The sequence below is a fragment of the Camarhynchus parvulus genome, chromosome 6, assembly GCF_901933205.1.
Source record: "Camarhynchus parvulus chromosome 6, STF_HiC, whole genome shotgun sequence".
NCBI classification, from domain to species: Eukaryota; Metazoa; Chordata; class Aves; order Passeriformes; family Thraupidae; genus Camarhynchus; species Camarhynchus parvulus.
In genome coordinates, this window is record NC_044576.1 from 11,773,387 (window position 1) to 11,797,776 (window position 24,390).

The 24,390-nt window shown below is 39.5% G+C and overlaps 1 protein-coding gene across 7 annotated transcripts in view; it reads right to left on the reverse strand.

Annotated features, from left to right (window-relative positions):
* Positions 1–24,390, reverse strand: part of ZMIZ1 (zinc finger MIZ-type containing 1) — a 338,520-nt gene that overhangs the window by 111,942 nt on the left and 202,188 nt on the right. For all 7 annotated transcript variants that reach the window (XM_030951382.1, XM_030951384.1, XM_030951380.1 and 4 more), the window contains one exon: positions 13,931–14,036. In XM_030951382.1, the coding sequence (XP_030807242.1) occupies positions 13,931–14,036 (106 nt within the window). The remainder of the gene's footprint in view (positions 1–13,930; positions 14,037–24,390) is intronic.

The window sequence follows — 24,390 nt, forward strand, 5'->3', positions numbered from 1 at the left end:
TCTTGTTATTTCTTGCAATGTGTAAGAGCTTGCTGTAAATGTCTTATTTGTTCATTTGAATGATGGCCTTTAGGTCCCAAAATCTGGCATCTTTTTAAGGTCATGTAAAAACAGACACAAAATAGTAAAGAATTAAATTAATTTAAAAACCAAAACAAATAAACAAAATCAAACCAAAGCAAACAAAAAAGCCGAATACCAAAACTGCATGGAGAATGAAGAACATGAACACCAGGGATCCAGCCATCAGAATAATGGTTCAAGTCCCTGAGGTAAAAAGACAGTGAGGGACCTCCAGAGCACACCAGAGCAAAATAGCAAGATCAAAGATTCAGCTTCTGCCAGGCATTTCTGCTCAACACCTCTAGAAAAAAATCTGATGTCTTTTAACATGCCCGTGAATTGGATTCAGCACACAGATAGCATCTTTAACAAGCCTTTTAACTCAGCTATTTTGGCCCATTCTTCCACATTTATGGCCTTTTAAAACCTGGAATACATGAGAGCCATTATTAACTGCAGGCATTCTGCAATTAAAGGTGGCTTTAGAAGGATACAGCAATGTAGGGAGAAGAGGAAAACAGAATGAAAACCAAGAACTGAGCTCGGTTTGAAAAACACTGCAGGAAGAGTTACTCAAACAAGGAACCCCAAAGAGCATTTGTGCTGAAGGCGCTGCCATCCATCACAGTCCTGGTCTACAGAGCTCCCTGATCCCCTGTACCACAGCCAGGGTGGGGTGCCTGGGCTGCATCACCCACAGAGCCACTGCCAGGTGCCTGAGCTGCACCAGGAAACTGCAAGGGCAAAGGATTTGTAATGCATTGGTTTGCATGAACTGTGCTGATAATTACACAACCAAAATACCAACGGGTCTCTGAAAAACATCTATCTGAAATCCCATTGATTTCAGGATTTTTCAGAAACCCTACCCACAAATGTGCGCATGCAGCAAGATGGCTCATCCTCCATTTACTCAAAATCTGTTGTCACATACCTAAATTTCTGCCGTCAAAAGAGCACTGGAAGAAAGTTTAAAAAGGTCCAGCCTCTAATTTGTCAGAAAGCTGACAGTATAAAGAAATCAGCTACGTATCTACTTCATGAGTGTATTTGGAGACATGAGCATAGAATAACAATGTCCCAGTTGGATTATTAAAGCAATATGCTCCAAGTGACAACTGTCAGTTCTTGTAAAACCTACTATCAATTTCTTCAAAGTCATTTAGTATGTTGAGATAGGGTGACATATTGGGATTGAAGGAGAAGTAGAAAAACCCCATCTAGCTAGTAATTTTGGGTTTGGGGGTATTATTTGCTTATTAACTTGCACATGCCATAAGGAGAACCTGCAGATATCACAAAACTTCATTATCCCATCCCCATTAATTTGGATTTTGAATTAGCACATGATCGGGTTTCCCTGGACAAAACCAGATTTTTTCATTCTGAAATTTATATTTTTATCCTAAGGTGCAGCCTCCCCCACAGTAACTCATTTGTCTGAAATCTGCCAACTCTACAGGCAGAACAGGCATTTGCTGTCCATTTCCTCTGCTCCCATAGTATGACCTCACCCTTCTTTGCTCTGTTTCTTTTTGCTGCATCAGTAAAAGAAATAAAATGATTTCAGCTCTGTCATCTCTACTCTTTTACAGGTTTAAAAACATATAAACAGCTGCCAAAAGAATGGGCACTGTTTATTGTGTGGGACAGATGATGTTTGGTCTGGGCACACTGAAAACACTGAATCTACACGGTCTCACCATCCTGTACAGAGCAATAGAGGCTTTTTCTCCAGGGAAGAGGCTTAAGAGTTTATCACTAACAAATAATTTTCTAGGCATACAACCTTAAAAAGTAACTCCAAAATTGCTATGTAAGACAGCTATTTCTGCACACATGAGCTTTCTCAAGCATAGTCTTAATTTTTCAATCTCTCTGCAACCTTTTCAGCTTTATCAACCTCATGATAAGTAGAGTTCTGGACAGAGAGACAAAAGCCAGATAAAAACATCACTTATTGCAAATAAACACAGCAACAGAACAATGATCCAATCTAAACTTTTTTTTCACCTTTGTAGACTAAATGGCACCTGCAGAATAAAGTTTCCTTTCATGGGGCAATGCATCTAATTCATATCTGACTATTCCAAGTTTCCAGTATGTTTTCAAACCACAGTCCAAATGTATTTACTTCACAAGAAATACACATATATGCTTATAGTCCTTCGACAACCTTAGTTTAGTTTTGTTGTCTTCTTTTCTCTACAAAACTCCCCTCCAGAGCGATTTGTATCACTCTGAGACTTGTCAGCCATGTATCAGTGTTAGCTTTTTGAAGACAATCTTTAGAGGTCACCACCCTTCTACACAGTTTAGGATTATATGATTGACTAAACTTAAAATTTACTTAAATGTGGGGCAAATACATTTCCCCTAGTCCCTAGATTTGAAAATATAACCCATCCCAGGGTTGGAAATTCCGGCTCTTTCACTCAATCTGAGTGAAAGCATACATTTGTCACTTAAGTATGAAGATGTGAATTCTACCACAACAAGAAAATATGAGGAACACAGAAGATACTTTCAACTGCAGATGCCTGACAGTCTGTAGTGCTGACTGAACCAAAGGGACTGTGCCAAGCCAGACAAAGAAATTAGGATTGCCCCTCTGCTTTTCTAACATTACCCTCAGTGTTTGCTACAACACATATTGCAATCAAAGGAAAGGAAAAATTGCTGACATGCCTCTGGCACACATAGCTGCTCCAAAGGGACACTGAAAACCACTATGCAGTCCTTCCAAAGGACTGAGGTCTGTTTGAAGCACAGCTCCCACCAAAGATTCCACAGGAAGACTGGCTCCTGAACTCTGCTCAGCTGACCTCTCTGCACTGATACACGGCTTGGGTTCTCAAATTGGCAGTAAAGTCACAAAATGTTTGAATTTTGGTGTGTGTCAGAGATATCTCAAAATATCATTGGTAATTAATCACCAAAGGATCCCACTGAGCCTCCAGCAGTGGTGTGATGATCCACCAGCTTTGTGTCACTGGCTTGAGAACTTGGCTTGCAGACACTACTCTTGTTTCTTGTCCCAGCTTTCTGTCCCTTTACAGGCAGTGAATGATTCTGCACAGGGCTGATCCTGCTTACACAGAACAGGAACACAACACCTCCTTCCACCCTTCTATCAAGATTCTTTCTATCAAGAAGGCAGATCAGTGCCCAGACCTTGTTGCAGCACATACCACAGTCCAGACAGCCACAACACAGAGTGTCACCATAAAATATCAGAAAGCTCCAACCCATTCAACAGTAAGACCATACCTCATCAGAAGGCTTCAGGCATCTGCCCATACAGAGTAACATCATTCCACTCCAGAAGACTGCAAGCAACTGCCCTTCTTGTTCTTCAGCCCAGCCTTTTATCCCCTCCTGTTGATGCATTGCACCTGTGTGCCCTCTGTTCCCTTTGGTGGTTGGTCAGTGCTCCTGGGATGGCTCATTAGCTCCAATAGGATTCACCTGCTCCTCACAGCTGTACCCACTGGGGATGAGGCTTGGTCCAGCCCCACCCCAATCACCACAAACTGCACCTACAGGACCCCACACCAAGCACACAGCTTCACACAACGCCCTTGATGTAACCCAGTTGCTCAGAGACAGGAGCTCCTTGAGTGACAGCTGTCACACCGTGCTGCCACCACCCTGGGCAAGGAGCTTCTGCCTCCTTGATCACTGCAAGCTGGGAGCAATGATTGGCCACAAAGAATCAAATGAACACTGAATTTCCTCCAATCAAAGACTCTGTCTTTACCTATTATTTTTCCACATGCCGAAAGAAATAAAAAGTATCTCCTTCTTTTGGAACATTTTTTTTCTTCTATTTTGACAGTTGTTAGACCAAAATGTCAGTCTAGCTCTTCTCCAGCTCATCTTAGGTACTGAATGTCTAATTAGCTAAACTGCATAAAATTTTAAATCAGAATTTAAGATCCATTTGCTGTCCTGTAAGACATGCTAGATTTTATAACAGAACAGAGATAGGAGGCTGGCACAATTTTGGGTCTAAAAAAGACCTACCCAAATCTTTGCTTTTGCTCAAGACAACACAACACTGACACAACTCCAGTACCTCACTGCTTTTGCTTTGGTCAGGACAGTTACTGTAGCTACTGCTTATTATTTCAAACACATTTGGTTGTAATACTAGAAAACCTCCAAAGCAAAACCCCTTTACTGCCTGCAATGGTATGTAGCTTTTCAAGGACCACTAGGTCCACTACAACATTCCTACTGGGAGACAGCAACTGTTATGAATTTCTGGCAATTAACCTCTCACAATCTTATTTTAGACCAGCAGTGCTTCATTTTTCATGCTGGAAACTTAGAGGTCTCTCTGGTTCTTTGCCTTAATTGAAATTGCTTCTGTAGTAAATACACTAAAAATTTTCATTTTGTTTTCTCTGTGATGGAAAGACAGTATCTTCCCGAGTGAGCAAGATTAATGTCTTTTGGGTCTGACCAGGCAGTCATAAGGGAAACTATCACACATGAAACAAATACCCTGCTTTGTACACAGATGTTCACTGTTCAATTTGTTTCCTCAGGAGCAACTCCTGTTCCACTTCCTATGATTGAGTTCAGAGCCAAGTCAGTCATACTTGCCTTTAAAAATGTTTAAATTTATTTTTCTCTTGAGAACTTGCTTTAGAAGATGCACATTTTAAACCATTCTGTGAACCTGAAACTAAAGATCGATGTCTGTGTCTGCAGGTTTTAATCTACAGAGCCCTAAGCAGGGTTTTGGGAAACAACAGCACAAGGCAGGCAGGATTTAAAAACCTGTAACTTTTTCCATCCACTGAAATTAATAGCCCCAGCACACCTTTCTCAAAGAAATCAGAAATATATGGAAGGAGGTTGAACTACTCATTAGTTTGATCACATATTTCATAGGAGTCAACATTCTGCATGAAATGCTACTGCTTTAAGTTTTGCAGAGAGTGAATCTCAGAAGCTGACTAGGATACTCAGTTCATAGGAAACATGAAGAAACACTGGTTTCTTTGTAACAGAGTACGTAAGAAATACATACAGCAGCAAAGCAGAGATACAACTGAGATACCTACTACACAGACAGGTGAGAGTAAAAGACATTTCCTTAGGACTCCACAATATCCAGGCATCTCAATGCTCAATCACTTTATCCTTCCATCACATTAGGAAATCTTATATATAAGCTTCAGCCCCAAAACCAACTGCAGCTACAGGAAGTCTTTTAGTAGACACACAATCACCATCATATATTTGTTAGTTGGGCTTGACATGCAGACTTTCCTAAAAACCTGGTTTGGGTCACAGAAATGGGATTCAAACCAACTTATTTTTCAAGTTAGAGTCACACCTTTTGGAGTTTATTATTGTTAAGCTACTAAACTTCATGAGGAAAATCTTATTTCTTCCATGTATTCCTCAAGTCAGGTGTTACTGATAGCTGCTACAAAGCATGATTTACCTTACATGGAAGTGTCAGGAATAAAGTCTGGATTTGTTGCGATATTCACAGAAGTGTCTCACAATGACACGTATTGTTGCATTTTCACCAGAATACCAGAAAATAAAAAGGGAGTTATTACCTTGGCATCCAGAAAACCTGCAGATGAAAGCAAATCTGATAGTTTTCTTTACATGTTTTACTGGAAAAAGCAGGTAAAGGCAAAAACAATCCATAAAGTGGAAACAATCCAAAAGCCTCATCAAACGTGAACATACTGACTTCTACTGAACTTCTGAGAAAAACAACACATGTTATAAGGAACAATATGCATTTTTTTGGGAACATATTGCTTAAGAATTCTCTTCAAATCAATTTTTCTTTATTCTGTGGTCTTTCTCCTTGAATCCCCTCACACGAAATTGCACAAAGACTAATAGAAATTATAACTATCTCTGATGATGAATCTTAATGTTTTTTTGTTTATTCTTCACAGGTATTTAAATAAATGTATTGTATCACATAAAACTTTTCCAAATACTGTGCTATCAGCACACTTTAACAGGTGTGCTTAAATAGGAGCATTAAAAGATTAAATAAACATTTTTTCAAAACTTCTATGTATGGAAATCGCTTTTTTAAAAGATTAATAATACATATAACATCTTATCTACTAATCATTGTGTTTCTCAGAGTATCATGTGTAGAGTATTCAGGGCAAGACCTTTTTTTAACAGGCTGACTCCATGCTGCATACAAGCCTGAAGGAATTAGGGATGGATTTGAAAATGTGAGCAGTGGAATCTGAATTGTATTTAGGAAGTGAACTTGCTGTTCTTGGAGCTTGATGATCGGATCTGTTCACACAGTTCATGCTTTCGTGGTTCAGCCCTCCAGCAGCACAAAAGCTCCCAGTGGAAGCCCCATGGAAGTTGCTATGCTACTGTTCTTATAGCTGGACTCCTCACAAACTTCTCTGAATGCCTCCAAGACACACAGGCTAATAAGAGAGCACTGGCACTGAGGGACATTTGGATGCACTGCAGCTCAAAAGGGAACAAGCTTGGGACTGCTTGCTGTAAAGCTGAGAAAAGGTAACTTGTAAAGGGCAAATGCCTTTCTAAGAGTTTGCTTTCTTCTCTCCCATGAATATATGCAGGCTTTCACAGCTGCCTCCCCTCTTACTTGCCATTTGTGACTTACCTCATCTTCAGAAGGAAGTTACTCAAAACAACATAAAATAAAAAATCAAAATTCACACCCAGACCAAGATCTAAGCTGTCTCTACCACCAAATCTTCAGCTGTTCTCAGCACATATGGAATCCCTGAAGCAGAAGACAGAAAACACTGATAGAGATCAACAGAAGTCTTCTCTGGGGAATGACAGTTCCAGTCCAAGTGGAAGTGTGTTGCACACTTCAGGAAAAGATTCTTCCCAGGATTTGCACGATAAGTTAATGCACATCAAATCTGCTGCAAAGAGAGCATTCAGGTAAGTACCAGCCTCAAGAAATCCAAGGCATAGACTAAGAAAACAGCAGGGCAAGCTTGCTGCTGTAGTTCAGTGTCCACAATTTCTTTAAGTGCTATAGTAAAGGCATTAGAGCAAAAATGTTCCAACCGGGCAACAGTTTTACTGTGACATCTCTCAAAGTCAGAATTAGCACCATGGTAACAAGGACCAGTGAAATGTCAAAAAGAACAGGCCAGATAGACCACCTGGTATTTTGGCTAGTCAGAATAAAGAAGCAGCAGCTCAGCCATGCAGCCTCCTTTATAAACAGAGGTGTTCAAGTGGACAGCAGAACAGTGAATGCCAAAAAGGAACTAAATTTTCACGAAAACAATGCCTATCTACATTGATATGTTATGAGGTCCTCAAGCTCCCAGTGAAAATGAAGAGGAGTTGCCTAGCTACTAGGAGGATAATGAAAATCTGACACAAGTATGATCATGTTTCCCACAAGCAGAAGGCAGATCAAATGCATGAGGAGCAGACCTTTCAGGAAGGGAACAAGAACAACCCAAACAAATAAGGCCCAGTGGGGAAAAGCTTCTCATTCTGCAGGCTCTTAACCTCAACATGTTTGAGAGCTGACTACTGACATGTCTGCCATGTGTCAAGCCAACCTGACAGAGGCTCAAGGCACAGGATATAATTGCCAAACTGCAGGTCTGACAGAGCTTTGTTCTGAGTGAACTCATGGCTGGGACAAATGGCTGAAGTCCAGTGTGCCTTTTCTGCAGCCAACCTAAACTGGCTGTCAGAGACTACACACCTGAATTAGTGCTGCTTGCCGCTGAGCAGCTCTACTGACTGCTTCCCTTTGGTCAGGGGAAGTTGCACCTCAGCTTCATTAAGTGAATGCCCTATCAACTTTATTAAGTGAAAATAATAAAACTAACCTCATAATCTAAATGAATTAAGAATCAATTATTCATTCATTTGTAGTATCCATACCATAAATCATTAGGAAAGAAAGACTTAGTTGCAACAAAGGTGTATCCTGCCAATATATGTACCAGAACAGAATTATTTTATCTGTATGACAACAAAATGTCCCAGCTGCAGCCATAGGTCTGCTGCACTGCATAACTACCTACAGAGGACGAGGTAAATTCTGTACTGCATGATACTGAATTTAATAAATGAGATAAATAAAAGTGAGATGGAAAGCATATTATTATCCTTGCTTCAAAAATAAACTACAAAACTGAGAACAAAGAAGACAAGGGCACACACTGAGAATCTGTGCTAAGAGCAGGGAAGTGAACTTAGAGACCACCTGAAATGTAGTCAGTTTTCAATACCAAAGGCTGTTTCAGCAGGTAACAGCTGAAAGAAAACAATACCTTTATTTTCATGGGAATTGTCAAGTGGATGGTTTTAGGACACCAACTCTAACTACCAATGATTAGGTATCTGCATGGAAATGTAGTAGAAATTTAGGACAACATAGATAAAAGGTTCTTAACCAGCTTCCAGCTACATCAAGAACCACATTACACAATTTCATACACTGAATTTTATCTTTAAAAAGGCTCTTTCACTTTTCCATTTTCCTTTACTCTGCTCCATCTCTCTCCACTGTCATTCTAGCTGAAAATATTTTTAAAATGCAACTACCCTAATACTTCTGAATTCCCCACCTATTTCAGTGTTTTATTCAATTTACAGAGGTATGTTTTTGTGTCAATACTGCACTGTAGTGTAATAGCTCTTCTTGTTCTGAGTTGCTCATTTGTTAGTACTTACATACATTTTATAACTCTGCTCAGCTTTCACTTCACAAACAACCCAAGCTTTTACTCTGCTCTCATAAAGCTGCTTACTTATTCTTATCAGCCTCTTTGCTAAGTGCAGATACAGCATCTGTATTTCTTCTGCAGTCGTATAAGACCATTTTGACTTGCCTCACTGAAAATCTTTGGTGGGAGGCATGAGACTGGCAATTTATATGCTGTTTCTTTCCTAGCACAGGCCTGTCAATCATTTGGTCCCTTCAAGCTGGAGGGATGCCATCAGCCTTGGCTGGAGTAATTTCTATTCTATACTTGTAATCCTTTTAGCCACCTCGCCTTGCCTTGTCTCCACAGATAATGTGAACATTATTACTGGAAACTTAGTAAAAGTGTTAATCTAGCCCTATGGTCCCCCATGATCTAGAGGTTATCCTTACTTTCTACCTTTTTATTCATTCACATTGTGGCATCATTTCTTCTCTCCTTTTATATAATTTCTGGGAGTTTGATTTGATAATACACCAAAATACTCTTTGCCCAATCTCTACTATTGCTTTGAAAATGTATCCTGATCGGGACATACCTTCAGTCTCAGTATCTTGTCCAGTAATGTTTTAACACCTCCATTTGCCATCACTCTCACTGCAAATACCTCTGTTAACCCAGGGTCCAATTTAATTACAGCTTTGGCATTCTACTCACAAGAACAGCCCTCTTATATCACAGCTTCAGTACAATGACTGAAGCTAAAGAAATAAAAACCCCCATAATACAGAGTCTACAAATACTATGAAGTTTTAGTGCATACTTCATATAAAATCAAGATTATTAAGTAATATTGCTCTTGAAAAGTGAAATCAGAAGCACACCAAGCACAGCCTAAGGGACTGAAAGCAAAGTGATATCAAAAAAGGTTGCTGTTTCTGCTATCAAACAGCCAACATTTGGCTGCCCGTCCAAGCTATCACAGCATTTGTTTGCTGTAGCTGCTCAGTGCCTGCTAAAGTACCTTTTCTGCACAGTTCTGCCCTCAGGCTTCTTCCTTCCTCTCTCTCTCTCTTTTCAGAGATGGTGAACACTGTCCTTTTCTGACAAAGCTCCCTGTATGATCTCATCCTGTCGTCCCCTTGTCTGGCCTCAGCTTGGCCTCCTGACAAAAGCAAAACTAGAAAAGTAGCTACAAGAGCCATGAAGTTCAGTAGCTCAATAAAGTATCTTAAAAAAAAAAACGAAACAACTCAGAACAGAAAATTGTTCTCTTTCTCTTCCAGCCCCCCTATTTTTTTAATAAACGCTTTAACTGCTGAACTCTACTTTATTTAAACAGTTAAAATAAAGCTACCAAATGACTTAAAATCTTCTACAGGAAGGACAAAAGCATCAGATATGCTGAGAAAATGTCCAAGCAAACACTGTTCAGAGAGAAGGGCTTCAGGTTTAAGGAAGAAAAGCCAGAACACATAAACACCTATGCACTCACATACTAAGAGCATCTCAGGTTACTGCAGTCTGGAAGCAAATGAGCAGGCAGCCAACCTGCTGGGCCATTCCCCATAGGCGTCACAACAAGGCAAAGGAATTTGCAGTGGAAGGTCTGGGGAGCAGCTGTCACCAAGAGAGACACATATATTTTTAAAGGCTTTGTCATTTGTCTTCAGGGTGGGAAATGCTGTGTTTGACCTCCTGCTGAGGCTGTTGCCCTGTTGCAGCAGCACGGGCTAGAAGAATAAAAGGCAGCAGCTATTATTTCAGGTACAAACACCAGAAAGCAGAGACAAAAGGCACAGTCATTAAATTGTCATTTCTATTTAAAAACACACATGGCAACTTATTAATACTTTTCATGCTGCATGAACCTCCCCCCTAGGCATTCTCCAAAACAATTTGTATTACCTAATTGCTAACTATCTCAATGACCAAGTAAAACAACACCAAAAAGCACATCAAACCCTGTCTTGGCAACACCAAACAATCCTGGGTGGGAGAAGCCAAGGACCTGACAGCTCTTGGTCCGGTGCCCTGCCCTTCCCAGCTGAGGCTGTGCCACCTGAAAGCTGCCCCACCCAGCTGCAGCCTCCTGTCCCTGCCTGCCTCCCCCCATGCCTCCCTATACTCTGATCTGCCATCTGCACCTCCCTTCCAGCTTAGCAGGGAGCCACCACCAGAACAGCTCAAACCAGCTGGGATGAAACATGGTGAGGACATTTCCAAGAACCAAGGGGTGGTTTTCCCAGAGAGTTGAGCAGTTTGGCAGCTGGATGCTCTGCCCTCCAGCCTCAGGCTCCAGCCCACTTCCATCAGGGATAAGTGAGAGCCCCACATGCTGCCATGGGGACCTGACTCTCCTGGGGCCCCGCAGAGACACAGCTCAGGGAGCAGTCAAATAGGAAAGAAGCCATGCCAGCAAAAGCTCTTCTGCTGAAGAGCTCCCTGAACGAGCTTAGGGTGGGAATTCTGGGGAACAGGAGCAGGATACTGGTTGCACTGGGTCAGGCATCTCTGCAAACCAGCAGACCTGAGAGACACTGGGCTGCAGGGCTCCACCTGCTCCACACAGCCGAGCTGCAAAGGCTGCCAGCCACCACTGCCAGGCCCCTCCAGGCTCCCAGCCTGCAGGACATCAGTCAACAAGCCTTGTCCCCAGCTGTAAGGAGGAACTAACAGCGGATGGCCCTTGAAAGGATTTGGTGCAATTATTTTCCCTGATGTTCACCTACTCAAATATGTTCTAATTAGAAAGTCTTTTTTTCTCCTAGCATTTAAGAATGTCAGACACTAAACAACATGGATTAAAAATGTTTCCAGAGCGATCCCATTGGCAGCATTAAATTCATACTTGGAGGAATGAATGCAAACCATTGTAAATTCCCCTTAAGCCTGGAGGAAGGGAAAAACAAATTCTTATTCATTAAAATTAATGCCATTTGATATCTACATCAGGGATTTCTGCAGGAATGACTGGAAGAAGTGTTGAAGGTGTCTTTCATTAGATGCAAAAGAAAACAGAAGGAGTTTCTCAAAACAACGTGCAAGCATCCCTGACAACAACTTAAGCAAGTCACAAAAAGCAGCTTTCAATGCAGCACACTCTATACAAGCAAAGTAAAGGACAATCTCAACATTTTTACAAAAACTGAATGAAGGAGCAGAGCCACTGCTGTATGAGAAATCAGCAAATATTAATGCACTCTGATGTGGAAAATAACCCTTTAGAACAAGTCTGTATGTTCTGAAATGACCTCACATTTGTAATCCCAGTCTGTCAATCTTTCAAAGCTGCCTATTCAAGGATGTAGCTCTCAGAGCCCCTATGTCAATGTGACATCCTTAGAGTAGGGGCTGTATGGGACATTACACAAATTATCTTATGGTATGCCCCAAAATATGAGTATTTAACACAGATAGCAAGAGCACAAAATGCACAGTGTAGATGGGTGTGATGAAACCCCAGGAGGACCTGGTGAAACAACAGTACATACAGTAAAACCAAAGTAATTGTGAAACCAAATATGTAAAATCATTGAAAATAAATTACTTCTATATACAAGAGAAATAGGAAGCAAAGCCAAGGACAGAGAAGGGTTTTAGAATATATCAAGTGAAGAGCATGTGATTTACCAGCTTTCCCAGTATTCTATCAATTAAAAAGGGAAACGGTGAACTCTGTATAGAGTGCTAAGTTAAAAAGAAACCTCACGTGTTCCTCAAAAAAAGTAATTACTGGTTGAAATCAAACACTGACATTGGGCTTTTCTAGACCATGATGACTGACCAGCAGTTTTCAAGCCTACTCCCTCAGTGAGCCCTAATGGAAAAGAACTGTAACATCTGACTCTCAACCTCACCTCCTTTAACACACTGATGGAGAGACACGTCAGGAAGAATTAGTAAGAGAGGGGAAAGAGCTATATTTTTAAAGAAAATTTAATGCTGTTATAGCTGGAAATCCTTCCTTGAAAAGCTTTTTTTTAAAAAAAAATAAAGCCAAACAACCAAGAAGAGATGTGATAGCTAACTAATGGATAAACGTAATAGGAAGTTAGAAAAAAGAGACATTGTGCTTGGTCAACAGAACGTTTTATCCTCTACACAGTTTTCCTGGATGAAAATCAGATAGCTTATTCAACATTTAGTAAGATTAATGGTTCCTTCACATACAGAAAAAATAAAACAGTAAGTCCAGTGAATATGCTTTGATGTGAAAGCCACTTTTGCATGAGGAACTGCTTAGAACACTTAGGACAAAAGGTAGCCACGTTTGGGGCTGATAAAAACTGAAAAGGGACATGAAAAGAAATATTAACACCCAATCAGTTGGCTTAAAGTCACTGTTTTAGAAGAAGGTAACCTTTTGTGATGTTCCAAAATGGGGACTGCATACCAGTTTAGTACTAAGCGGAAAAGTTATCCATGCTCAGTCTGGAATGGAACAATTATCTTCCTGTTTTCCAAGCCAGTGAACATTATGTTGACATTCATCAACTAAGAAAAGGAGAATCAGAATTAAATGCTCCAGTTAAATCGAACATGTGAGAAGCAGAAAGACCCTTAAGTGCATTTTCTACATCTCTAAAAGGAGCAATGGCAATACATCATGATCAAATATTGCTACTTGATCAGAGACCTGCAACAGATTATTGCTGTAAAATACTGGGAAATGGCTACTTGTTACTACAGCACTAGAATTACTACCTTCTCTTGGCTCAAAATTGTAATTCTAAGGACTAGATGTACATGAAACCATGGTACTTATTTGCACAGGCACATGAAGTCAAGGAGCACGAGTTTTGCAATAGATATACCAGGCAGTGCAGAATGGATGTGAAAGATTTAGAGGTTGCCACATGACAGAAAATCAATGGTTTACCAAGACAGAGGGGTCTGAGTATGTTCATTCCCACCATGAAATTACTAAACATCTGTGCTTTTGGAAGCAGCATTTCATCCATGAGATCAAATAGGGCAACAAACAGCACTAGCTGGGGAAAATATAAATTTCCAATGTCACATACCCTCAGAAGAGCATGCCATTGAAATGCTAAAAGCAACAGAACTATAACCACCAAATACATGTTTGCTTTCGGTTTTGTTTTTTTACAGAACGCAAGACAGTAGCAGGTAGCATTTTTTACAGAATATGATCATCTCAGAATCAACAATACATCAAAAAAGGCTTTTCCTACCAGCTGATTTTGGAGTGAATTTGTCCCTGTTGGCTGCACATACTGCCAGTAGCCTGTATCCAAGATCCAAGTCAAATCCTTGCTGAGCTGCCACTCGACTAACCACCTGCAGAGGGAAAGAGAGAAAGCTTCATTAGGGGTTACTTGAGCTCTTGACAAAGTGACATTAACCTGCTTATCAGCACTAATGTTAGACATCTGGATCTGCTGCAAGAGCACAAACATGGTATGAGGCAGTGCTCCCCAGCAGTTTCCAACACAAGCACAGCAAAGTGAACACCGGAGTATTCCCATGATCCAATTATTTAACCATCTGTCAGAAGAAAGGCCTGGTAGTTCCATGAAAATTGGAAAGCCAGAAGAAATAATGGAAGAGCAATGTATGTAAAGACTGTATAGAATACACCTTACTGTATTTGAGATGTGAGGATGAGAAATCCTCAGTCTCTCCCACTGTTGTACAGTTCCTCGCCCTGTTCCCAAGGGCAGTGCCCAGGTCCTTTAAGTTAAAATGCCCGCTCCACACTGCTGGGGAGGGTTGTCCTACACTGTGCTCAGTGTCACAGTTGCTGCATTTCAACAATACTGTATTGGGAAGCACATTTACCACCGTTTTAGAATGAACAGGCCTGTGCAAGAAGCATTTGCCAAACATTAAATCAGGGTAAGACTGTTGTTGTTGTTGACTGATCTAGAAGAACGAGCAAAACCAGGCAAATTGAAGAATGTAGTCAAGGACGAAAAGCAGTCAACTGTTTCTCCAAGCCAGCAACCCAGCTATCAGCCAAGACATATCCTCTTAAAATCTGCACAGCACAAACACAAACCCACAGTCATTCTGCCAAATGATGCTAAAGTTATACACAGCACAGCTTTTCTATTGCTTTCCAATGGCACATGATGACTTCAGACTCAGAGGCACAGATAAAACAGATTATTCTTAACAGTGCCATTACTTCTTTGCATTAAAACAATGGTGAAGGAACTGCACAAGAAACAGAACACCATTTCCTGAGGCAAAACAAAGTCCCTATCTTTAACAGTTTACAGTACAAGAAAATACCCTTCTCCCACCCTTTCTTCATCTGAAAGCTTCTTTCTTAATGAATGACACTGCAATTATGTGTGTCCAGGACTGCAAAAAGCAACAGTATGGGAGAGAGTGAAGAACTAATGTATGTGATAATACAAACATTATCTTATACGTTTTCTAATATATCCACTCTTCCTAATTAACAATTAAGGACCAAATTTATTTCTTGAAAAAGAATTAACATGAATGAAGTTCCCAGGTAGATTTTTTTGTTCTGTGCTCCTATTCATTTAAAAATTAGACGCTCTTAAGACCTAATCTGTGGGAGTGTTCCCTCCCTAAATTTAACCCTTCCAATCTCAAAACTGAGAAGAGAGCTTCAGGGAAAAGAAATTAAAATTGAGGATGATCAGTACAGTAATACACACCTACTGTTTTATCACATTTCTTTACAATTACAGCTTTTAGATAGAAAAGTGAAAAGGAATAAAGTAAAAGAATTAATGCAATTTTTTTTATAAACAAAAAAAATTTCCAATTTGGTAGATCAGCCTTTAATCCTTTACTCTTAGAAGTCTAGTTGTTAGCATCCTGGCTAAGACTCTAGGTCCAAACTTGCAAAATTAAGAAAAAAAATAAATGTAATAATAATAATTTAAAAAATTAATAAAAATCCACCCAGAAACCCATTAAAAACAGAAAAACAAGAGGAGAATATGATGTGTCATATTTCATGCAAAAATAGCAATAGGAGAAGACTGGTGGGCTGCCATGAGATCTGGAAAACACTTACATACTTGGAAATCTGTTTCCCTTTTCTACTTCCAGTATCACTGTACTTCAGCCACCCAAAAGTAGATATGGGGGTGAGGAGATGATGAGAAGAAAACAGACAAAAAGCTCTTCTGATAAACCCAAAACCACACCTTGCAAAAGGCTCCTGAGAACAATGTCTCATTAATGTACAAACATTATTTAAGCTCCTTTAGCCGTCATCTATTCTCCCATCACAGAGGAACACATTTCAGAGTGCCAATCAGGTCTGTAAAACAATGGAGAAAGGGCCCTCCTATTTTCTGTTTTGAAACAGCATATAATCATTAAGCCATTTATTTTGAAGCTGGAGAAAGGCAGATACACCTGGTCATAAGTGAGCACATGATAACTCAGGAAATGCATTGGCTGCTTATATTCTTGATTTGTTTTAATACATGAAGCTACAAATCCTGAGACTGTCCTAGCAAGAGGTCAAATCACTACTCTCAACTGCCATCTTGCTAATTATGGAAAAATTCTACGAAGTAACTCAGGAAACAGAGAGAACTGTAAAACCCACAAAAACCATGTTCTGCTTGCCGTGTCTTCACTGAATACACTGCAAAGCCTTGGTCAGTGCAGTCCTAACCACAGGCTGATGCCTAACTTTCTATTCTCCCACATCACATCAGTTTCCTTTTCTTCATTTGCCCTGCCAGAGAGCAGTGCCATGAAGCTCAGAGGGGTGGAAAGCAGAGCTTTCCAGAGTGGGCAGCCCAAGGCTGACAACACCCTGATGGGCACAGCCCGGCCTGGCAGCAAATACCACACGAGCACTGAGCATGAGAAGGCAGAATCTGAACTTGACAGTGTGCAGAGGTCAGCCAGTCAAACTGTTACTTATTTCTTCATGCCAAGTGTGAGGGAAAACAAATTGGAAATTTGTTTTAGCAAAAAAAAATTTAAAAAACAATAATGTAACTTTGAAAGAAAGTGCTTCCACTGACAAGCTTCACAAAAAGTCCCTTCTTTCTCTCAAAAGAAACTTAATAGAAAGCAGATATTTCTAATAAAATTTCTGTTTTGCCAAGAGTCATTTTCCATCTACAGTTTTCTTGTATGCACTCCACTAAATGCAGGAAGAGGGTCTATTAAACAAACTGGTGGACTTGTGTTCAAGAAGGCTTTCTCTGGTCCCTTCTGCCTCAGCTGGCTCAACATGAATAGGGCAGTACACATCTATTTCCTTTACAGGGAATGGTTAGGTCAGCTATGGTAAGTGCTCACAGCATTGCAGAATGAACTAATGGTTGAACACATGATGCCAGCTGCATCTTGTCTTAATTTTTTAACAAGGCTTACAAATATTTGCACTGACTGTATTTCAATTTTTTCTTTCAACTGTGACAGGTCAAAGACTTTTATTTCAAAATTAAGGTCAATGGAACAGATCACACATCCCCCTCCCCAGATTCTGTTTCAGGTTGTCTACAATTTAAGTCAGACATTGCTCACTTGGTACTTGTCACACTGTCCTCTGTTTCTCTCTGTTCAAGGGACCCCTGGTTTTTTAAACAGACACTGAGAATTCTCAGAAACAAGACAACAAATGCATCATAGGAGCATGATCCACAAAACACAAAGAAATAGCTACAAGACATTTGGAAAATTTAATATATTCAGGTCAGCAGATCCTGATGAAATTTACCTTTGAGTGCCTCAAAGGAATTTACCTGGACAAACAGTGCAACTGCTAATGATTATCTTCAGAAATTCATTCAAGACAGAGAGCTTGGAGATGTACCAAATCTGTTTTAGGACTGTAAAAGGTGACTCTCAGAAAGTACATATGTCCAGAGAGACAACAAAAACAGGTATTAAAGAAGTACTAGGTGAGCAATGCTGAACATCATCATGAATACATCAGCACCATACAATTTCCTTCTTTGATAAATTACCATATCCTAACTCTAATATGTCTTTTGACATTGTCTTATGTAACATTATCGTAACAAAGGAATATAGCCCAGGTTACAGAAGTATAAATTTTACTCCGATTATTAATTACTATTAATTACTCCGATTATTAATTACTAGTCCTTTGTCAAATCATAACTTGTGCTTATTACAGGTAATTTCTATGTATTTAGTCCTGATTTGGACAATGACAGAGTAAACTGCAAAACCTCTAAGTAGTTTTGCAGGCAAATGAGTCTGCAAACACCTAACAGGACAGGGTAAGAGTTTAAAATTACCATTATAACCAGGAAAAATGTTGCAAAAATGAGACCAAAGACACACATGAAATACTACAGATCGGAAAGAAAGAAAAACTAAATGCCTAAATAGAAAATTAGGAACAGACATTCATCTTCTCAGTGTTTATGTGACTCACTGGGAAAATGTTTGAAGCATTAAAAATCATCTGGCACTGGAAAGACCTACCTATCATTCTCTGGTTTCTGGAGGGTAAGGGGATTTATAGTAGACCAGACTGTATCTGTATCACATCCTGGCTTGGAGAAAAAGAGTAGACAGCATGGTCCCTTAGGTCTGTCCCAAGCCAGACCTCAGTGATTCCTGACACCTGCTGCCTACTGGAGCCATCCAGCTCAGCCTGAACCCTGTCCCAGGAATTCTAGCACATTTGAAATCTCCCGTGACTTCAGTCTTAACTCAGATACCAGTGCAGATCAGATGGGATCAAGGCAACAGTTTCAATAATCCATTAAATGTTATGGCTAAGGGATTATGATACCATTTGCAAACATACTCTTTCTCTAACTACAAATTCAAATCCAGTGTATCAGCAAAAATTCAGACAGCGTGTAGCTGGTACCACGTGTTCAACCATGACTTCATTCTGCAATGCTGTAAGAACTTATCTTACTTGACCTACCCATACATAACATAGCATTCCATTGAGAAGTAGTGCATTAAAAAAAAAACAACAGACATACAGACATAGTTTCCAGTGCCACAACCATAAATTGAGATCATCATCCTTTATCATGGGTGAGAGAGGTGCTTGGCCAGCTCAAGGTTCAACACCTAATATCTCTCTATGTTATTTTACAAAAACATTCCAGACAGCTAGACTTTATAAAAGCTAGTCTATTTCCTAAACACACTTGCAACACCTAGCTTTTATTTAAATTTTGATATGGCACAGCTGTTTTAAGCTGTCTTTAAAGGAATATATACCCTATCTGCAAACAAACATTATTATAACATCAACTGCCAATAAGAAAATCTGATCACTTCAAACCTCTGAAATCTTTAATCTGAATAATTCAGATAAACAGCTTTCAAAAAGGAGACATTGCATTCACTGACTGTGACTCAGCTCTGCAGAGATCCAGATGTCTGAACTTCCAGGGTCATTGACAGTGAGGAGAAAATGATGAGAGTGAGGTTTTAATTACATGAAAAGCAGACAAATATGGCTACCAGCAGATTCTCTTTGCTGAATTTACCTGCAGTATTCCCCCCCTTTCTCTTTTTGCAAGGCTAAGGAGCTTCACCACGGAGCTTCAGTCCCTGCCCTGCTTGTCATCACCCCACGAAGTACTGGAACAATGTGGCTCTCAACCTAACAGCCCTGTTAATCAAGAGAGCTACACGACTGCTTATTTCTAAACTCCCTTCCCATTATGTTGCACTTTCAATGAAACTCTTAACTAGCAGCAGTCAAGAGCACTCCCCCCTGCTGGCATCAGAATGAATTTTACCAATTCAATTTGCTGGTTGCTCAAAACTAAAAATGCCAGCTGATTGCTAGTTCAGACGGCTCCGTGTTCAGCCACTTGTGCATACTTGAAATTATCTGAATGCAGTTTGAAGACTACAGCAGAAATTTTGTAATTAGAATTCTGCAATGTAGATGGTAATTTTTCCCCCTCAGTAACACACAAAGATCAGATAAACAGGAAGCAAATTGAGGAATTTTGCAACATGAATAGTGATCTGCCTCAAACAGAAAAAGAAAAAAAGAAAAAGGGTAGGAAAAGGAGGAAGAAGTCTGTGATCTGAAGTCCTGATCTGATGAGACTCTTACACTCCAGTTGCAGAAGGGCTGCCTCAACAATAGAGACAATCAAAGCAAGTCAGAGAAGTTATATATATCATTAAATAGTTTCTTGCTTTTGATGCTTGAAAACAGACATTAAGTAGGTTCTGCAAACGTAAGAGATTTTACAGAGTCCTTGTATTCAAATTAAGAGTTTTCTTAAAAATTATTTCCCACTCTATACGGTGGATAAAGGCCATATTTTCAAAGTAAAACAAGCCAGCATGCCTGCCATGTAGTTTGCGATGCTTCCTGTAACACTGACATAACTCATGCAGAATAAGGCTATCTCCTCCTTTACATTCTCTTCCTCTCTGCTTCTCTCCAACAAACACACACATCGAAGAGAAGGTCACTATACTCAACCCTCTCCACTGAAAATTGTCCCAGAGGAAAAGAGGCAGGGACTGTGCTGTAATTAAAGTAGCTGATCGCTGGGTCACTGCAGTACTGCTGCCACCTGAGTCCTGGCACACTCTGAACAGTGATTTGCATCAAACACACACTGCTCATACAAACAAAGTGACAAGGGAATTCCAGAAACACTTCACTTTGGAGAGCAGGAGATCTCGATGAGTTTTAGATAACCCATGACAAGCCTAACAAAGTTTAGGTTAAAAGGGCTTTAGGAGAGCACGAAGTGAAAGGACAAGCAGTGACACTGAGTTATTTGGTAGCACTCAGAGCTGCTGGGAAGCAGAGTGTTCTGTGCCTGCTGGCTGTACCCTGGCAGTACAGCACGTACACAGCCCTGGAGTGCTGTGCTGCTCTGCAAACACAAAGCTCTGTGTTCAACAGATGTCTGGAGAGCATGATGGGAGCAGAATCTCTTCCACGTGAACTTTTTGCTCTGGAAGTCTTGGATACAAAAAGTAAATGTAACATTTCTAGGGCTCTCATGGGCAGCTGCAACCTCCCATTTTCTGGGTATAGATATGCTGAACCAACTTTTCCACCTAAATAATCACACTCATATCCTGATCTGATCAGAAATCTGATTTTTGGAATGTCACAGGTTAATTTTTGATTATGTACTTTTCTGCATTAAACAGAATGAATCCAGGCAAGCATTAGCTGCATTTGCATTCTGAGGCATCCTGTTATGGAAACTTCACATTATTCATATATGTCATTCTTGTATTTTTTTATTTTTTAACATGCATGTCTTTTTTTAACCAATTATGCTCTTCATAACATATCAGACACATTTCATAACTGTATTATGAAACTGAGATCAGTTAGGGTTTTTTTCTCCTTAAAATGATCTAAAATTATCTCAACAGTCTCAATTCCAGGATTTTCTGAAGAGAAATGTAATTCAAAAGGTTACTGTACTATTGTATCAATATCACTAAAACATGAACCTTTAGCAGATACTTCCATCAGTTTACCATTGATGCTTGTTATTTCAGCAACTCTTATCTGCAGCACAGACATGTAGTAAGAACTATTAGCAGAACAAAACTTAAATGACATCCATAACTTTTTGATGAAGTACAGCTAGGACTACAGCATTGTGTTTTGTTTGCTTGTTTTAATTTAAAGAGAAATATTCTTTCACAAACATAGGTAAGTTTCACACGTCTGATGACTGAGGCAGACCCAGTATTTGGAAAGAAAAATCTAGAACATTAAGATTTGGGAGGAAGGCATTTTTAATTACTATTTAAATTACTATTTTTGGCATAGTTTTTTGAGGACAATCTGGGGTAGGAAATCTTGGCATCTTTTGGATGCAAAGAGAGACAGATCCCCACCACAGTGGTTAGAGACAAATCTTTCACCACAGAAGCTCTCTTACATTCCGTGATTTACCAGGAGCCAGCTCAGGTAAGCACATCCTGCTTACCAAAATTCCTCCTACTGTCCAAAACCATTGTAGTGATGGATTTTAATTTCTTAGATGAAGCCCCCAGGTACAGCCACAGAGTAAATGCACACAGCTTTGCCTCTTTCACTCTCTTATTTCTTGATCGGACACACTGAAGAGCCCTAAAGAACTATAAACTTGGTGCCTTGTAAAGCTGAAGCTCAGCAAGAGAACAAGGCAGTGCCTTTATGGTCCTTTGCTGAAGACAAGTCTGTAAATCTGTCCATTTTGCTCTCAGCTGTCTCCTCATTTCCATTTTTGTTGCAGCACCAACACAAACGTTACCCAAAGCCTTCAATAAGATCATTTACATGTTAAACTGCTTGGTGAGAGCAGACCATGGGATGAGACTACACTGGACCTGAAAAGGGGCAGAAATGAACAAAACAGCCTGGGCCAAATGCTGACTGAAAGTTATTTGTATTGCAGTCTACTTTGAAGCATTCTTTCCTGAAAAGCTTTTGGCCAATACTTTGCTTCTGTCTCCCATACACAGAGATATAATTCAATTACTGTGTAACTTTTTGGTCAATGTTACTGTTAAACATGACTTTTGGTACCCACATGGATTGGGAAACGGTTAGGAGAAAAGTTAGCCTGTCAGTGATTAAAGTACTTGGATTTCTTTGCTTGGACAGGTATCTGATTTGGCCAAAATAGGGTTATTTTTTAAACTGCTGTGTAGTAACTGAAGCTGTTTATTTCAGAAAACTGTAAGGTCATTCCATATACAGTACATTTTTAGAGAATTAAATTCTTAAATTTATCAAGACTATCAGCCTTGCCATAATATATTCTAGTACTAGAGTAAGAAATTTTTTCAATCCTAATAAAAACACAGCTATGCCTGGTGTGTAGAAGTAGTATTATATACAAAAGAATACCATATCCATTGCCATTTCAATAATTTATAGAATCAATAATTTCAATTATAATTCAGTGTTTGGCCTACAGACTGTCTATTTGATTTGAAAATAACTACTGTTGAAAAAGAACACCTAGCTTTTCTTGGCAAGTTAGAAGAAATTTTATTGTCTCTGATAAAGATGATAATTTGTTTGCATGAGATCTGCAAAAGCTGTTTAAGGAAACATTTCCACAGCCTGTAGCTTGCAAGAAATAAAACATATCCAAAGCTTGCCCCATTATCCCTGACTTACTATTTATCTGCTGAAATGAGCATTCTTTATAAATTTTTATTACCCACTCACTTGAGTGATTTTCTGTAATGGGTAAGCACAAAAAGTTAAGCTCTAGAATTAGTGTCTGTCAGAACTGTTTGAACATAGCAACATGATGCACTTGCATCACATTTTGGTCAGAAGAGGCACAGCTTCTGGGGCTTAGTTAATGAAAAAATATTTTCTATTTATGGCACAAGTAATTGGTTAACCTATGTATCCTTTTCTATTTGACTGTTTGCACTGCACAGAAATACCCCAATTTTATTCATAGGCCTTGGCAGCATTAGCCTAATTTTTTAATCACAAAAGGAAATTATTTAAACTCTAAATGAGCAATCATTTAAAGTATCTGCTATGTGAAGTATTTGACTACTGAAATGAAGTTTACATACCTTATTAGGTACCTCTCTGGCAAAATTTACCTGTTGTATCAGATATTGAGTTTCTTCTAGAGATGAGAAAACCATTCCTATTATGTTGCACACAATGTCACTGGAGCCCACAGTAGCAAATGTAACTTCAGAATTATAAAGTACTGTTGATGTGCAAAAACTATCTACTGCAAATAGCCAGTATGTATACTGTGCACAAATTATTCTAAAAAAAATCACCAAGGCAAGACAAACACTAGACACATGTTATACATGTTGTTGTTCAACAATTGCTGTCCAGTGAACTCATGAAATTTTCAAGTCACCAAGATTTCTCTAAGTGCTGGTATTACAATTTAAGAAAACCCTCTACAACAGGCTATTCTATATATTATTCTCTATATATTTTCTACATATTATTATCAAAACCAGTAATTCCATAAATGAAGCTGGAAGTTCCTCTGCTATTGACAAGGCAGAGTATTTCTAAGATTATCCTTCCGCATCTATTCTAAGACAGGCAGCAGGGATACAAGCATTCAGGTGGTTATCCAGTTACCAGACATTGCTGACAGTCCCAATACAAAGACAGTGTGATAGGTAAACAGAACTACTTCTAAGAACCACTTCTTAAATTAAATCCTTATTTCAAGACTGTGAGCATATTTGCCCTTTATTAATCGGATTAACTCTAATTTGTTAATTTTTGCCAAAGATTATACATAGGACTTATATGATGCAAAGGATCTGTTATACCTATTATACCCATGTTGTGCTGATCTGCTGATCTATTCAGCTGGCTATTCTTACCACAACAGATCTGTTTTGCTGCTCTGTCATTAGATCTGATGCATTTCAACTCTGCAGTGTGTGGATGACTGTTTGCACATTCCTGAGAGAGCTTGTCTTTCTGCACTCATGACATCCTCGTAAGTTTCAATTTGGATTACTATATGTCGTGTTACCACTTGCAGGACATGATCATTTCATATCCCTTGATGGTTCCAGAGCAGCTTAGCATGCCACTTTTTCCCTGGTCAGAGAGTTAATGGAACAGAATGTCATAAAAATAACAAAAATCATTCTCAATACTACAGAGGGGAAGCTTTATGAGCAAACAAGCATTTTTAGTATTTGTAGAATTTCCAAATCAAATGCCTTAAAGAACCACACAGCT